Source organism: Quercus suber, unplaced genomic scaffold (genome assembly GCF_002906115.3).
Source record: "Quercus suber isolate HL8 unplaced genomic scaffold, Cork oak 2.0 scaffold_80, whole genome shotgun sequence".
In the NCBI taxonomy this organism is placed as follows: Eukaryota; Viridiplantae; Streptophyta; class Magnoliopsida; order Fagales; family Fagaceae; genus Quercus; species Quercus suber.
Genome location: NW_027069545.1, coordinates 270,422 through 288,729, shown reverse-complemented (window position 1 = coordinate 288,729; position 18,308 = coordinate 270,422). Strand labels below are relative to the sequence as shown.

The 18,308-nt window shown below is 37.0% G+C and overlaps 1 protein-coding gene across 1 annotated transcript; it reads left to right on the top strand.

The window, feature by feature from the left end:
* The first annotated feature begins 968 nt into the window (after positions 1–968).
* Positions 969–1,847, top strand: LOC136067642 (uncharacterized mitochondrial protein AtMg00810-like). The gene has a single exon (XM_065773809.1). It carries the CDS (start codon positions 969–971, stop codon positions 1,845–1,847), a length of 879 nt encoding a protein of 292 aa, XP_065629881.1.
* The last annotated feature ends 16,461 nt before the right edge of the window (positions 1,848–18,308 follow it).

The following is an 18,308-nucleotide window of genomic DNA, read 5'->3' as shown; positions in this document are numbered from 1 at the left end:
AACATTGTCCTTTCACGAGTTTTCAGCAGTTTCTTGCGTTCTTTTCCTCTGAGTCTTCCATTTTTACTGATCTTTTCCTCCCTCTCTATCTTGAACTTGTGGAGGATTCTTTGACATCGGCTGCCTTTCCAAACGGCTCATCTTCGGTTCTTTCCCCGGCATATGACCCACCTGTCTTGGATCCTGTGGCACCACCTTCTCCTAAGTCTCTTGTTGGTCTTGAGTTTTGTCGTTCCACTTGGGTAAGCATTCCTCCCCCTTATCTCATTGATTATCACTACTCCTTTGCTCTGCCACCCGCTATGAACCTTACACCTATTGTGAGGCCCATACTGATCCTCTTTGACAGCAAGCTATGAATGAAGAACTAGATGCCCTTCATAAGAATCACACTTGGGATATGGTTGATTTGCCTCCTGGTTAGTCTGTAGTAGATTGTCGGTGGGCTTACAAGATCGAGACCAAGGCTGATAGATTTGTTGAACGATATAAGGCTAGCCTAGTTGCTAAGGGCTTTACTCAGGAGTATGGCATTAACTATGAGGAAACATTTGCTCCTGCTGCTTGCCTTACATTTGTCAGATGTCTCATTGTTGTGGCTACTATTCGCCGTTGGCTTCTTTATCAAATGGATGTGAAGAATGCTTTTCTCAATGGAGACCTCCAAGAAGAAGTGTACATGCAACCACCCTCTGGCTATCCATACCCAGGTAGTCAAGTTTATCGCCTTCGCCGTACTCTTTATGGCCTTAAGCAGGCTCCTCGAGCTTGGTTTAAAAAGTTTAGTTTAATTGTTGCTCAGTAGGGTTTCACTTTAAGTCCTCATGACACTGCTCTTTTTGTCTGAAGATCATCTGTTGGTATCACTCTTATAACTTATTCTTCTTTATGTTGATGATATGATTATTACTGGAGATGATTCTGCAGGTATCCCCTCTCTTCAGCACTTCTTTAGTCAGCATTTTTAGATGAAAGATCTAAGCACTCTTAGCTATTTTCTTGGGCTTGAGGTTACCTTATCCTATAATGGATACTATCTTTCCCAAGCTAAATATGCTTCTGATCTTCTCTCCAAAGCCGGTATCACAGACAACAAGATTGTTTCCACTCTCTTGGAATACAATGTAAAGCTCACGCCCTTGGATGGTGAACCTATATGCGATGTTACTCGCTATCGTCAGTTGGTTAGTAGTCTGATCTATCTCACTGTTACTTGTCTGGATATTTCGCTTGCCATGGGTATGGTTAGTAAGTTCATGGATGCCCTTCATTTTGTCCACTATGCTGTCGTTCTTCGGATACTCCGAAATGTCAAGGGACTACTTTATCATGGTCTTCACCACTCCTTTCGGTCTTCTCTCAAGCTTCATGCTTATTCAGATGTGGACTGGGCAGGTGATCAAACTAATCGATGCTCTATCACAAGTTTCTATTTCCTGTTGGGTACTTCTCTAATCTCGTGGCGTAGTAAGAAGCAGGATGTTGTTTCCCATTCTAGTACTGAGGCTGAGTATCGTGCCCTTGCCGACACCACCTGCGAGCTTGTTTGGTTTCGTTGGCTCTTGGCTGACATGGATGCGCCACAGCCCACTGTCATTCCTCTTTATTGTGACAATCGTAGTGCTATCTACATTGCTCATAATAATATCTTCCATGAACGTACCAAGCACATTGAGATTGACTACTACATCACTCACCAACATCTCAAGAAAGGCAATCTCAAGTTGTTCTCCATCTCTTTTGCTAACCAACCTACTGATATCTTCACCAAGTCTCACCTGCCTGGTTGTCTTCGAGATCTTATATCTAAACTCCAATTGGCTTCCTCCTTGCCACCTCAAGTTTGAGGGGGGATGTTAGTATATAGTTTAGGCTAGATTAGCCCATTGGGCTTAGCTCAGTATACTGTATTTGTAGTTTACTCATATTACTTATACTGCACACATACTTAGCTCATATAATGCTCTCTATTGTAAATTATTATACACATATCAATATACAAACTATTCAGTCTTTCTCTCTCACTTTATATTGTTCATACACATTAAAATTGTTCTCACTTAGGTTGAAATTTAAAACCTACTAAAACTTATCTCTTTAGCATTTAAGAAGACTATAAAACATAAATAAGCTTTCAAGACTTTAATTCCCACTTAAACTCATATTAAGGTTGTTTAGATAGGTTAGGACTTTAAAGAATTCCATTATCACTTAAACTTCTAATTCAATTAGGTTTTAATCTCTTATCCTTTTTCTTAAACAATAAGGAGACTAAAAGTTAAATATGAATAATCCACAAAAATAACTCTCAAGTTATCCCTTTTTTTGGTAGAATATCATAATATAAAATAATATCACTTTCAAAATAAAATAGATAATTCATCAATTTCACTCTAGATGTAATTAAATTCAATTTAAGTGAGGCGGCTGTTACATTTACAATAGCTTATTTGTATAGTATTTATTAAAAGATATAGTTTTTGGTAATTTTTATGTTAAATGTGTTACATAAGTAAAAAGTAAAAAATTATTATTTGCTAAAAATGTGAGACAATAAGTAAAAAGCAAAATTTTTTCAAAACTTCCCAAAATGCACACCTGATTTGCTTACAAAGGCTACAATGATTTTAAAGCATTCTGTGTTTGTGGCACTAAACTAGAATGAACTAAGATTTCTCGAACAGTAGAGTCAACATGAACTAAGCTAAAAAGAGTAGCCTTTTTGTATTATACTAGATAATCATGAGCTGAAATAAGTAACACACTTGGATCCTTCCATTCTCCATCAACTCAAATATCATTTCGATTATTCCACAAAGTCTACACAATGATACAGAATTTAGAGAGCACATAATGGTAAAAGCTACGTGAAGCAACTTTTTTTTTTTGATGAGAAAAAGGGAGGCGGGGGCGATCATTGTGTTAGGTTCTAAGACTTTAGGAACTAATGTATTAGAACTTCAATTTGTATATGTTGGCAAACCATGATCAAAACATTTAGTCTAGGTTTAGTCTTGCTCAAAGTTTGGTTTAAATTAAGTTTGGAATCAAGTAATTGCAGGAAATTACTATTCAATTTTTGCAAGGCTCGATCGATCGAAAATTAGATTCGGTCAATCAAAAGTCGCAGATCAGCAAAAATCAACAAACGTAAAATGGCTATAACTTATCCTTTTGAAACCCAAATCGCAATTCGTTTTTTCCAGTATTTAAAGGACATCATAAGCCAACCCTAGTTAGGGTTTTCAAGGCTTTTTAGAGAGTGATTAAAGTGCATCCTGTGCCTCTTTTTGTAGATCTAGAGTTTTGTACCCAAAAGCTCTCTAAGGTCTTTGATGTGCTGTGTGTTGAATCTCTTATAAGATCTAGAAGTGTTTACCTTCATATATACTTAGGGTTATTAAGATCAAGATTCATGTCAAGAGCTTGATGATCTTTTCAATTGTTGCATAAAGAATTTAAAGTAGATTTGAAACATTTGAGTGGAGTCTCAAAGTCACAAGTGGGAGTACTTGTGGTTGCAGTGGATCAAGGAAAGAAGTAGTCTGTGAACTTGGAGCTGTCACGTGGTCGTGATAGTAAGTTTTCTACTTAAGGTAGCAATAGGATGTTAATGGTCTAAGTCTTATTGTACAAATTTCAATTCTTTCATAGTGGATATGTTTTGCCTTGAGAATAGTTAGGTTAAATCCTCCCTAGGTTTTTTACCGGTTTGATTTTCCTAGGTTATCATATCGTGTATTCTTTATATTTTCGCATTATTTTCATGATATGATTTGAGTGTGTTAACCTAGATCTGAATAATTTATCTAAGTAATCACTTGACTAAATAGCTAGGTTAAACAACTTGTATTTTAAAGGGTCTAAAAACGTACACATTGTGACTCATCCCCCTAGGTGTGACCATAAGGGCACCTTCTCGCTAGGGAATGTTGGATTGAGCCATAGTTACTGTGGCCTGGGGTGACCACAGACCTCACCATAGCATCTCAAGGGAGCTGGTAATCAAGGGCTCCTTATCAGGGATACCTAAATTCCTCCCCAGGTGCTCGCCCAGGCTCAAACTAGGGACCAAAAATCTGATTCACGAATCCCAACCACCAAACTAGGGACCAAAAATTTGATTCACGGATCCCAACCACCAGGCCACCCTTCTTGGGGCACATGAAGCAACCTTAAACAAATAATATGAGCAACCTAGCTACCTTTTACAATGGCAAAGAGTCTATAGGGGCCTTTTTTTTATTGGTACCCAAGACATATGTCTAACTCTTTGTATGCTTCACGGTCTGGGCTAAGGTTGATAGTTCGGGGAATTGGGCCTCGTTCTCTCAGTAGGATGGGCTTGAGTCTCTTCATCAAGATAGCCATGGTTCTCTTTATAGAAGGAGCTTGTTGAATCAGTTTGTGCACAAAACAAACACTCTAGCTTATAATACCATCAGCATATACATCCCAATATAGCCAAAATAATTGTCAGCTTACAATATTGTCAGCATTTACATCCCAATAAACAGTTTTATGTATATAAATATTAGTATGTGTTCACACACACTTTTACAGTATGAATAGGGCCAAGAAAGCTCTCAGCTTTAACTCCTATAGTTTATTGCCTAGAGTAGGCATAAAATTGTGAAGTTTGGAATGTGAGTCAAATTGGCCACGTTGAGATGAATACTGGGGAGGCTTAAGAGAGGTGTGATTAGAGGGAGAGAGAAAGGTGCCCTAGTGGTGCATGCCAAACTCACTATTCTGCCACGGATGCTCTAGATCACTCTTTATGTTGTAATACTGTTTCTATGGGAATAATCTCTGAATATTTTTCTCTACTTCTTCCTATCTATCTTACTAAGGGTTTTCTCACAAAATTGTGTATGGTAGCTACATTCCTCTTGTTGTGTTCTTCCTTATGGGTGATGTCTACCCTCTCTTATACTTGAACTTGGGATGGGCATTCCTGCACCCTTTACCCTTCTTGGTTTGACTTTCTAAGCTTCCTAGAATAACAAGCCTTGATATGCCCTTTTCCCACTGAATATTTTTTTCTCTTTTTGGGTAACTATCATACTTTTGGGCATTTTGTTTATGCAATAGGGGGGCTTTGAGATCCTCTAAAATTTTTAGTTCAAGTGGGGCCTTAGGCCTAGGCTTTGAGCCGGCACTGTAAATCATTTGAATGGATAATACATACTTAAAGGAAATTAGTTGACTTGATTGGATATACAAAAAATTCAATACACTTATGTGTTTGAATTTAATCAACAAACCCAACCTTACTTTCAAAATTTTAATGCGGACAGATTGGCAAAACGTGTAGCTTCTCACATGGAAAGAGAGATCTTTTATGACACCTGCCCTACATATTTTTTGGGACTCAATGGGATTCTACACAGCCCGTGCTTATCACTAGTGAGGATGATGTTTTGTTATGGTGTGTTGTGGTCTATGCTATTTTAGTGTGATGTGGTTTGTAATATGTTGGTGTGTTGTAAGGCTGTGCCAGTGTTATAGCATGGCTGTCATCCCTCGTTGATGTATTTGAAAAAGTCTAGATGGCCCAAAATTTAGTAGATTGTTAATGGTAGATAAAAAAATGATGTCAATAATGGGTTTTGAAAAAAACTAGTAAAAACTTGCCTAATCATTTATTGTGAAAAATATTATAATTTTTTTTAGTATCCGTAGCATTTCTTGTTGTATTTAGCTAGTTACTGTCTTACCTGTCATGGTTCTATACCGTCTAAACTTTTTGTTGTAATATTTTATGAGTCATGCTAATAGATACTTTTAAATCAATTGTTGATAAATTATATTAAGAAAATTTTAACACAATTTTTTATAAAAAAATATAAAAAAATTGACAAAAAAATTAATTATTTTTATCATTTTTCTATAAAATATTTCTAAAAATAAGTCTTAAACTAATATTTTATATCTGTTAATGTATCCTTTATGCCAAAAAAAAAAAAAAAAAAAAGAACGAAAAAAAAAAGTTTTGTGAAAAAAGAGACATGTATAAGAGTTATGATTTAGCATTAGGGGAATTCAAAAAAATGTGTGGATCAGAAGAAGCATACAAGCAAGACCATCAATTTCTTAATCGTTTTCTGCTAAATTCAACTTCATACAACCTTTCTTTCACTCCAGAATGTTGTACTCTTTTAGTAAAGTAAATAAAACAAGACAAAAGAAAAAAAAAATACAAAAAAAGAAAGAAACGAAATAAATCAACTGTCAGCAGCTCACCTACTTTTTTAATTTATGGTGTCGTTACAGGTTCTCACTAATTGACTAGAAGACAGAAATAATTGAGACGTGCGTCTACACAGGCATACATCATACATATAGCATACAGCCCAAAATTATGGAGTTTTTTTTAATAAATCATATCATTTGTATATTATTTTATTAAAAAAAATTATTTATTTAAAATTACTGAATCAGTAATTAGTTTATATTTTAAATTTTTTTTAATTAATAATTTTAAATGGATAAAATATTTTTAGTGAAATGAAAAACTATATCACTTATCTACCGTGAAAATCTTATAATTTCTTAATTTTCTGTGCTTGGTTTATAATAATTCTTTGGTTGAATATTTTCATTTGTTTAAAATTATTGAATCAATAATTAATTTATATTTTTTAAAAAAATTTAACTAATAATTTTAAACAAATATAATTTTTTTAATAAAATAATAAACCACATCACTTATTTATCGTGTGAATCAAATAATTTCTCAATCTTCTGTGCTTGGTTTATAATAATTCTCCCATTGAATTTTCCAGATTCAGAATATCTGGTGAATGCTAAAAGAAAGAGAAGAGCACTTTCTCCACGCTCGGGGGGCCATAATATAATAATATAATATAAAAAAAAACTCAAATCGGCTTTTTCTTTTCTGGATGGGATCAAATCGGCTTTTCTTTTCACATCACATCAGCAATATTGTGTAAGTCTCTCCCCTTTTCTCACTCTCTTTCCACATCAGTACTGAGATCGAATCTCTACTTTCTAATACCTATATGGACAAAAAAAGAGTTTGTTTGGATAACATTTATTGTTGTTGAAAGTTACTAAAATTTAATTATTATTAAAAATACTGTAGTAAAATAATTTTTAAATATATGAATAGTACTGTAGAACTCACTTTTAATATTAAATATTACGAAAACAGTATATGAACAGTGCATAAACAGTATACGTATAGTGTTTTTTCTCCCAAAAGTCAATAAGTCCGGCTGCTAAAAAAAAAAATTGAAAACACAACTTTTCTTTGAGTGAAAAGTAATGCTGTCCAAACCGGATCAAAGAGTTTTATTTTGTGATTGTTATTAAATGAAGGAAAATAAAAAAAGAAAAAGCCTTTTACCCAGTTCCTGGACCATCAATCTATCATGATTGTTTTCAATTTTTTTTTTCCAAGATGAATATGATTGTGTCTCTTTATGTAATCCTAGATCTATTTTAACAGGAATAAGAGCTTATTTTTGAAAGACCAATAAGATTTTTGCTTTTGATAATTCGATAGAGAGAGAAAAGATTTGCATTTTTATTTTTTTGACAATCAATAGTATAACTACAATTATAACGCCATTTCTCCTCTTTTGAGATCACTTGAACTTGGATCCACCAACCTTTCAAACTTTTAAGGTATGGAAAAGTAACTCGCTTAACGTAGAAGGTGGTAGATTTGCATTTGAATGTCTTTATATTGAAAACATTAAAAAATACAAATAAATATATTGATATATTTGAGCAAGAGTTTATAACCCAATGATAATAAGTAGTTTTCATCGTTTATACTCCTACATGAGATGGTTTCATTTTTAAAACTATGCTTTAACTTACAGCTGAAATTTTGTTACAGAAAATATTTTTTCACATTCATAATTGTATACTCAAGTGATAAAGCACATGGTGCACAAATTTAATAATGATGATGTGCTTTTTTTTTTTTTTAGAACATATTGACGATGTACTTAATTGAGTCAATTTTGAAAGTTTAATTAGTGTATAAAACACCAATGAATGTTTACACCCTCAAAAACAAAATACCAACACAAGCTTATAATCAAACAGTATATGTGTAGAAAATGAAATATAAGCTATATCCAAATTGGTAACACACTCTAAACCATAATTAATAACCAACATAGTAGCAATTAAAAGATAAAGAGAAAGAAAAGAGAGATGCAAACACAAAGATAACACAGCGATGTGTTATCGAAGAGGAAACCAAAGTGTTTGGCAAAAAACCTCTCCGTCGCTCTCCAAGCGGTCAATAATCCACTAGAGAATGAAGTTGTGATACATGAATAACAGAAGATCCTCGCCTAATCTACCTAGTGCACATAAGCCCTCCAAGTTTCTTGCTCCAACAGGGTTACGTCAAATCTTGTCTTCTCTAGCTTACCGGATCCTGCAATAAGCCCATTGCATTAACCAAATGAATTGGTCCTCTCTGAACTGCTTCCCAAGCACCAAAACACCTTCTCACTGATATGGGTATGGTGAGATAAAGATTTGGCAAATGTATCTCTCAAAGATATATCAATAGAGAATCAAATGATAAAGATTGTGGATGAGTCAATCTTGTTTTTCTGAAGGATTTCTCTCTCAAAATTCTCTCTAGAGGCTCTCTACATTTCGTGGGCATAAGGGTATTTATAGTAGGGTGTATGAGGAATGCGAAAAGTCATGTTTCAACCAAACAGGGCATTTTGGCGACTCAACCTCGCGACTGGATCAAGTTGCGAGTTTGAGTCGCGAGCTAACTGCCTGTCCAGACTAGAAGTTTTGTCCTGTAGTGCTTTAGCTGTCGTAACCTTTCAGCTCCCCTGCATGCTTCATACATGTGCCACCTTTGGCGACTTGCCAGTCATGAGATCCAGTCGCGAGGCTCTTCTTGAGCGCACACATCTTGATTTTTTTGCACACATCTTGATTTTTCTTCACACTCTCACACACACTACCCTTACATAAATCCTACCTAAATACAGGGTATCTAATTGCTAAATTACAAGCAAATTTGGCACAGAATAAATCCAACACATAATTGAATAAATTCAACCTTACAAATTCCCTTTTTGTTAGAACGTTTTTAATAAGTAAACTTAAAAACAAAAAAAAAAATTTATTATTGTTATCACTTTATCCACATAAGGTTCAAGAACTTGCTTTTACATGGTTTTTTTTGTCACTTGATCCTATAAGTTTAAAGAACAAAAGAGATATATTAATGCTAAGACTCTAATAAGACATTGTGCAAAGCAGCCAAAACATCCTATGATGATTTGAATTGGATAGCTGTTTCCAAATTCCAAAAGCATCCTTTGATTCATTTACCTTATACAGTGGTTATTTATTTATTTATTATTATTATTTATTTATTTATTATTATTATTTTAATAATTTGATAATTGCAATAGAAGAGGAGTTTGAGTAGTATTTTGCTATTATAATATGTATTATAATTAAGTGATGACTTATTTTTTTCATTCATCCCCCCCCCCTCCCCCCAAACACAAAAAAGAAGAAGTAGAAGAAGGTGATAATTCATAGAAAAATCATAAAAGTGATTAGGGAAATGTTACTCAATGGAAAGTTTAATGCTTTATTTATTCATTTATTCTTATCAATTTCTTTGTTTTGAAATTTACATTTTCCAATAAAAAATTTCATAGTTTTTTTGCTTTTTTTTGGTATAAAAACATTAATTGGTTAAGATTAGCAAAGCCTAGAAGTCATTAAAAACTTATTATAGTGAAGAATTATGCTAACTATTTTCTGTCAGGAACCCCTATATAGATAATAATTGTTGTAATGTTACATTTAGTTAGTTAGTTGGTTACAATTCCAAACATGTTAATCACATATAACACATGTTGAAATTATTAATGCACATAGGGAATAATAGTACCATTAGGATAATGTCACATGGGCCAATAGAATAGTTTTATGGTTCTATAAATACTTACTTGCAATCGCATTTCCATCATTGAAGAATAAACCAATTGCTTAGTGCGTTAGTGCATCTTTCTCTCTTAATCTTTTTCTTTCTCTATGGAGGGTGAGTACCTCGAATTTAGTCAATTTTCCTATTATTCCCATCCATCCTCATTAGGAACCACTAGGTTCCTAACAAGTGGTATTAGAGCCGTCAATCTTGAGATGAGCAAATGTGACCGAAAAGAACTTTGGAAAGAAATACGGCAAATGTTGAATAAAGTTTCAGAGGATGTCAAGGATGTTTCAGAGAAGGTCAAGGCCTTGACTAAATCTAAAAGGGCCATGAAAGAAGAACTCTCAAGATTGCAAGAGGATCTTGAGAACATGACGGAAGAGGAGTTGCAGCTTCTTGAAGGTACAAGCGACAAGTTTCAAGTTGTGGAATCAACAAAAACTGGCTTTGATATTGAAGGTGCAAGCGACATTGAAATTGGTCACTCATTAAGCCAAGAGCATGAGGTGGGGCTTTTGAACCACAAGGCTTAGCCATCTCTTAATGCAGAGCAAACAAAGCTTGAAGCCACGTCAGATGTATACAATGGACAATTCTTTATCTCTTCCAAAGAATCCATTGAATCAGATGCTTGCTTTTCAGCAAATAAAATTGATATAAGATCATCAAATAATGTGATGCCAAAACATGAAGCGTGGGTTCCATCATTAATTCCTGGAAGTAATATGATATCAACAACTTTCTTCATTGCTTATCAAGCCCACCAAGTTCCAAAGCCAAACCTATCAAGCCTATTAAGTTCTATAGCCTATCATGTCTATTAAGATTTGTATATAATTTCTTCCAACTATGATTTAGAGTGTAATGGAAATGAGGTTGCCCAACACAAACCAAGGAAGGAAAATTCCCTTGATCAAATTGTTTCAAGACCAATCTAGAGTGCAACAAGATTCGCTATGATTGGTGCAATTGCTCCTTGTGATGCTTGGGCTAATGATTGAAGAGCGGAGGTAGAAAGAAGTTTCGCCGACAATATTATCAAATGCTTGGAAGTATTTGATGTGTTCAGCGATCAAGATGCTTTGGCATATTGGTTTAGTGGCCAATTTCCCCTCATGAAGGTGTCATTTCAAGCAACATGTTGTGGCTAGGGTGTTTTGAAGGGGAAGGAAATGTTAGAAATGCACGTGAGAATAATAGGACTGTTAGGATAAGGCCATATGGGCCAACATAATAGTTTTATGGTTCTATAAATGCCTACTTATAATCACATTTCCATCATTGAATAATAAACCAATTGCTTAGTACATTAGTGCATCTTTTTCTCTTTATCTCTTTCTTTCTCTATGGAGGGTGACTACTTCGAATTTAGTCAATTTCCCTATTATTCCCATCCATCCACATTAGGAACCACTAGGTTCCTAACATTTTCGTAAATCTCTTATACTAGGTCAAAATTCAAAATTTATATCTCATTACTAGAAAAGAAAAGAAAAAGAAAATTTTAAAATTTAAAGGCATTTGACATTTCATGTTGCATATTAGTAAAGTCTTCTTAGAGCACTAGCATTGAGGGGGGTGTAAAAACCCCCCAGTTGCTATTTTAGCAACTCACAAGCTCAAACACATCATTATCCCGGGGTGTATTGCTAAAAAATTATACCAACTATGAACAGTCAGTTCTTATTTATAAAACCTACTGTACATGGGGATGTAAACTTATTTTTCACTATCTTATTCATCTCTCTCCTTTTTAAATAAAAATCAGCCCATTTGTCTCTCTCTCTCTCTCTCTCTCTCTTAAACTTTCAATTCTCTCTGGGCCTAAGCTCACAGACCACTAAGGCTCGAGCTTGCTCTACCACTTGACAAGCCTCCACGACTATGGCTTAACTTGAGCTTGCCCTCTTCCTCCTTCAGATTCTTCTATCTGAAAATCCTATCTCCTCTTCAAATCCTAAACACAATTTGACCACCATAGCCGCCACCTTATTTTCTTTTATTTTTCTGCTTTAAGCTCCCTCATTTTTTTTTTCTTGTCCTTGGGTTTGGTTTAAGATTTGAGAAGTGGGTATGATTGTGGGTGTCTGTATGTTTTGGTTTGGCCGTGGGTTTGAGGTTTGCATTGGTTGTGTATATGTATTGGGTATTGGGTTTGGGTTTGAATCGGTGGCTTTAGTGGTGGGTGGTTATGTATTATTTTTTTTTAGGAAAGGGAAGAGACCGAAATTATTATTTTTTTTAGGAAAAGGAAGAGAGAGGAGAGATATACTATTTTTTAAATATTATTTTATTGTGTAGTTAATATTATTTTAATGGGTTAGATGTAAAAATAAAAATTGGAATGTAGGGTGTATTGTAAAGTGGGATGGTATAATAGATAAAGTAATTGTCTAGATGGTAAAATAGAGATTGGTATACATCCCTGGATGCTAGTGCTCTTATTTAAACAAGTTGAATAATTTGATCATTTTGAATCAATACATCTCATTTTGAGATCAATACTTGAAATTTTTGATATTTCAATTTGATGAACAAGCCTTTGGCTTTTTGAGGCATTATACATTTTCATAAAAGTCGTTTTCCCTTTTTCCTAGTCAAGTATTAGTACGTGCGACGGCTTTTGTAGCTCAATATCTCTTTTCATTTTGAGATTTACATTTGTTCAGCTCTTTAAGAAAAAATAAAAATAAAAGCGTGGGAAGATATATAGTCACAAGTTTATGCAAGTCTCAAGATCAACAAAACCGTTGACTAATTATTTATGACAAGTTTGAAGATCTATTTACAACAGTCACATAGATGTCAAGATTTTTTCCACAACGATATGAGTGCATAAAGAACAAGCTACGCTCGTTGTAAGGGCACGGTTTGCAGCCCAGGCCCAATATGTATGGGATTATGGGTTAATGAGCCCAGCACAATAAATTTGTAGAAAGTGGATCTAAGAACTAGGCCCTATTGAATCTAATAATGGCTAGGGAGGGTTTGAAAGACGATCATGCAAGAACAAAGTACGTAAGATGGTGTGAACGTATTGCCGAAGAGGCAAAGGTTTGCATAGACAAATGAAATTGATTACAAGTGTTGTTCTGGTTGCTCCAGTGTTCTTTCTCTCATTTTTTCCATTTCCTTTCCATGGAGGGTTTTCTTTATTATATAGTCCCTCTTAGGCAATCCTTACCCTACACTTGTCGATATTTTGGGTTGCTACTTGAGTACTTGTCCCATCAGACATCTCCTCTGACTCCTCTGTGAGTTGCGGTGACTAAGGAAATATTGTTCAGGGGTTTTCTCCACATAAGTGTGGCCAGAAAAGCAGCTGCAATGCATTTAATGCGGCGACATCAGCTTTTCCTTAAATATTTTCGAGTCCCCTTCGTTCTTATGTGTCTCCGAGGCATGCTTCCATCATTGGGGCTTCTATGGAGGTCATTCTTGTAGTGGGAACTCAGGCTTAAGGCGTATCAACCATAGCCGAGGAGGAGTTGCTCCTCGGACCACCTTTTATTCATTTCTTACACATGATACTTTAAACTAGAATTCCTCAACTTTATTTGTCTTTCTTTGGACATGCCAACGTCCTCAGATAATGCCCAAGGCCCAATATATGAACTTTTGGGCCCTTATCCCTATAATAGCCCTTCAAAACTTCGGTTTTTCCCTTTCATCCGAGGAGAAAAAGTGGAGTTTTGATCTTCAAAAGATGAGTCCATCTATTTCTCTGGCTTACACATGTGAGAGCACCATTTTCTGTGCTTTATAACTGCTTTTGATGCTTCCGGGTCCGTGAATCGTCATTTATGGCTCTAGGCAGTGCCTTGTTCCCACAAATCCAACGGTGGGGCACAGATCCAACGACTGAGTTTTTCTTTTGGAATTTTGAGCGGGATAATTCCCATTTACTTTTGCTTCCTATATAAAGTGTACGGGGAGATCTTTTCTCCATTTTACAAGCCTTCAAATTCCCAGAGATATCAGACACTTATGCTCTCAACAACTTTCCAAGATAAAATGACTCCTCACCCCCTTTCCTCAAGAGATCTTCTAGGACTTTTTCCTTTAAAGGTATCAAGGATTAGAATACATTTTAGTTCCTACGAATTTACATTTTCGCTGAATATTTCTTTTTCTCCTCGGCTCTTTAGTTATTACTTCCTTATTTACAAATCCTAGTCTCTTCATCTTAGATTAGCTAAATGGGTAGAAGAGATTAGTAGACTCTCCTGCAAAAATATAGATTTTTAAATAGAGGTACCATATTCCCCCATGAAGTTGGCCTACGATATTTCTCCCTAGAGCAAATCGTTTCGCATAGAGAGGAAGGGGAAGTCATCATCCCTATAATAGCCTTCATAGAAGGAGGGATGACCCTTCCTATAGGCAAGATAACTCGGGATTACCTCATTAGCCATAGGCTGTGCCCCTATAAGTGCATGCCTAATATGTTTAGGATTCTAGGCTGCATTGATGCTCTTAACGAGCATCTTAGGTTGGGCCTTACATGGCATGATGTGGTCCACATGTACGAGTGCCACTCTTAAGCTAATGAAGGGTTTTACCTCAAGTCCAGGTCGACCATTGTCAGGCTTATTTCGTGCCTCCCCAAATCCAACAATGGGATGAAATATGACTACCTCATCGCTTCGGGGGCAAGGCATGATGGTCTCCACTGCCCAACCCAAGAGAGAGAGCTAGGTGGGATGCCTTAGAGTTAGGTTTTCTAGCACAAAACTTAGATTCTTTAACCCCACCCATGTCCTGCATTTTATTTTCTTTAGATGATGGACTTTCGTAGTCTGATGGTGTTTGGTTTCTTGGCTATTTCTGTAGATAAGAGGCAAGTTGCTCTTCGTCTCAGTTTCATGAACGTTGCAGCCCTCAACTACTTGCTTCGATTAGAAATTTTTGTGAGTGAGGACTAACAACTACGGGTTGTTTGCTTGGTCCTAGACTTTGATCCTATCTCCAAGGTTTTTCAAGAGGTCGGACACGCCATCAGAGCTGGTGATCCTCGGATAAACTGTATTAACGTGTCGAAGCCGAATTTCTTGGCTCGAGATGACCTCCTTCCGGTTATACTACTAGGCCATCAAATTCCTCCTTCGCTCATCATACCACTTCAACAAGTCCCTCTCGAAGCAGCGGCTGCATTGGAAGAAGGAGTAGCCTCCTCGCGGTTGTCATCGGATGAGGAGATAGACTAGTTTTACTTCGAAGGGGAAGAAGGAACACCAAAGAGACCTGCGGAGCTCTCGGATTCCAAAATTGAGTTTTACAGTCTTTCTTCTGCTTGCCTCTCAAAGTTAGCTGTTACCCAGATTGACTCGAGCCCTAAGGGAGAAGAAAGGATGGAACAACAAAAGAAGAGATCCAGCTTGAGGGGTCTGATGGCAAAAAGGAACAAGGGGGCAACTCCGATAAAAGCTCCCAAGGCCCAGGTTCCTGCCAATCTTCCTCCCCCTCCTCCTCCTGCTAACCTGGGACCATGCATTGATCTTTATCCGAAGAAGAAGAGGCCACTACAGGAGTTGGAAGAAGAGGAGGTGCCCCCTTAAAGGGTACCAAACAGCGAAAGACCAAAGACCTTAGAGATAAGAGGTCTAAATCTATAGATAGTAGAGACCGCCAACAGCGTACGTGGGCCCCCGTGATAGAGATGGACGGGGCCCTTATCCCCTATGACTCCACCATAAGGGAATCCAGCAGGGGGCTCGCCACCCACTTAGCCCAAGCCTTGGAGTAGCCTTTCCTCCTTCCTAGGGGCATGGAGGCTCTCAGGCAGACAAGACAGCCTGATTTATTCATGTCTCTAAAGAGAGACCTTAATGTGGTAAGTAAGCTTCTAATAATGCTTTAATTTGTTTATATATATTTCTTTCATATATATGCTTTAACCGTTTTTCCACTTTTATGTAGGTCACTTAGCAGGTTTATGTGGCCGAAGAGTGGGTTCGAAGTGCCCATCACAAACTTGAGGTTGAGTCCTACTCTTGGTGCAAGGTCGAGAAAGCACTCGGGGCTGAAAAGGAGGATAAGATATGGTTGGCCGAGAAGTTGAAGGAGTTTGAGCATGAGCGTTCGAGTGCTTTGGCGGGGCTGAAAATTGCTGAGGCTCAAGTCGAGGATCAACAGAAGCTACTGTTCACAATAGAGATTAACTTGGCCACCTAGAAACAGCTGGTCTTGGACCTTAGGGCCGAGCTGTAGAGGGTTAGGGATGTAGTAAAGGAGGCAGCCCGGGTGGCCAAGGAAACCACTGAACCTGCAGTGACTGCGGCCTATGAGCATGGGGTGGAGGAGACAGAGAAAAGGATGGTCGAGGAGGAGGCTGAAGTGTGCAGGGACTATTGCACTATCTCTTGGACAGAGGCGCTTAATAGTGTGGGGGTCCTTGCAGACTCCGAGCTGAGGAAGGTTGAGAACGTATTCTTCCCCGAACACATTCGTGAAGTGCCAACTGACCTCCCTCCGACTACTGCTCTTCCTCTCCTACTTCCTAAGCAGGCTTTTGATGCCCAAGCCCTTACTGTGGGTGCTGAGGTTCCCTCAGTGGTGGTTAGGAAGGGTAAAGAGCTCCTATCCTTAGTGGTGGGAAGCCTTTACTCCCTTTGAGGACAACATCTCTATTAAGGATATGGTCTCCCAAGCCAAAGTAGCAGATTCCAAGTCTGATGTTGGGGGTGCTAAGCCCAAGGCCACTGATTCCAAGAAAGGACCTTTTCCTGTGCAGAAGTAGCCATAGTATATTTTTATTTCATTTTGTTATATATATGTCATGCTGTAGTATTATCATCATTATTTTTGTTATGGTTTCTACCACCGTATGTAATGATACTACTTTTGATTAATGAATGGAATTCTCTTTCAATTTCTTGTGTTTTTGCTTTTCATACTCTCGGGATTATTATTGTTTCAAACAAAATTTATCTTGTGACCATTCTAGCTGTAGCAAGTACTAATAGCAATTTGTACTCGGATAAATTGTAAGGTTGAAAATTATCAACCATCGTGTTGGCTTTATTTCGTGCCAATTTACTTGTAAATTAAGCACTTAGTAACCCTGTATTTAGGTGGGATTATTGTAAGGGTAGTGTGTGAGAAGTTGTGAAGAAAAGCTCAAGTATGTGCAAAGAAGCAGAGTTTCGCGGCTAGGACTCGCAGGTGGCTCGCGGCTACAAGTCGCCAACTTCAGGCACGTGAGAAGTACGCAGGAAAGCTGAAGGGTCGCGCCAGCTGTCGCACTACAGGACAAAAGTCCCAGACTGGGCAGGCCATTACGTCGCGACTTGATTTCACGACTTGGACAAGCCGTGAGACCAAGCCGCCAATTTACCCTGTTTGGCAAAAATGTGTCTCTTCGTATTCTCATTCCACCTCACTATATATAGACCCTTATACCCACTAAATGTGTAGAGCTTCTAGAGAGAATTTTGTGAGAGAAAACCCTAGAGAAAAACAAGATTGCCTCATCCCCAATCTTCATCTAAGAAATTTGACAAATTCCTCTACTCTCTTCCTCTCCATTGTCATACCCTTGAGAGGTCTTTTACCAAATTCTTATCTCACCACACCCACATCTGTGAGAAGGTTCATTTGGTGCTGAGGGAAGCAGTTTGGAAGGAACCAACATACATTGGTTGATGCTATGTTCTAGTAGCGAAATCCGGGAAGCTAAAGAAGAAATAGGTTCGATGTAACCTCCTTGGAGCAAGAAGCTTGGAGGGCTTAGGTACTTGGGTAGATTAGGCTTGGAGGGTCTATTGCTATTCATGTATCCCAACTATATTTTTTAGTGAATTATATCACCGCTTGAAGGGCGGCGAAGAGGTTTTACGCCGAGGACTTCAGTTTCCTCTTCGATAACACATCGTGTGTTGTCTGTGTGTTTGCATCTTTCTTCCTTTTATCTTTGCCTTATATTTATTGCAGTGGATGTGTTTATATTTGGCTTAAATTGTTTATCAATTCTGTTATAAGCTTGTTATCATGTTCCGCACATTAATTGTTTGATATAAAGCTTGAATTGGTAATCTTGGAATTTGGGGTCTAAACGTTCAAGGGTGTTTTATACCCATATTGAACTTTCAATTGGTATCAGAGTGAGTACACTTGTTGTGGTTTAAATACCTAAGTGTGATCGTTGACCCCTTGTGTTATTTACCATGGATGTTGCATTGTATGCATCTTTATATGATTTGATTAGTGTTGATTGTAACATGCCACGTATTTGTGAAAATGCCTCTATGAGTGTGAATCCTCATAATTGTGATGCTATGTTACATGAATTTTTGGATGTTATTGATATTCCTAACATCAAACTCTTAAAGAAAAAGGCTAAGAA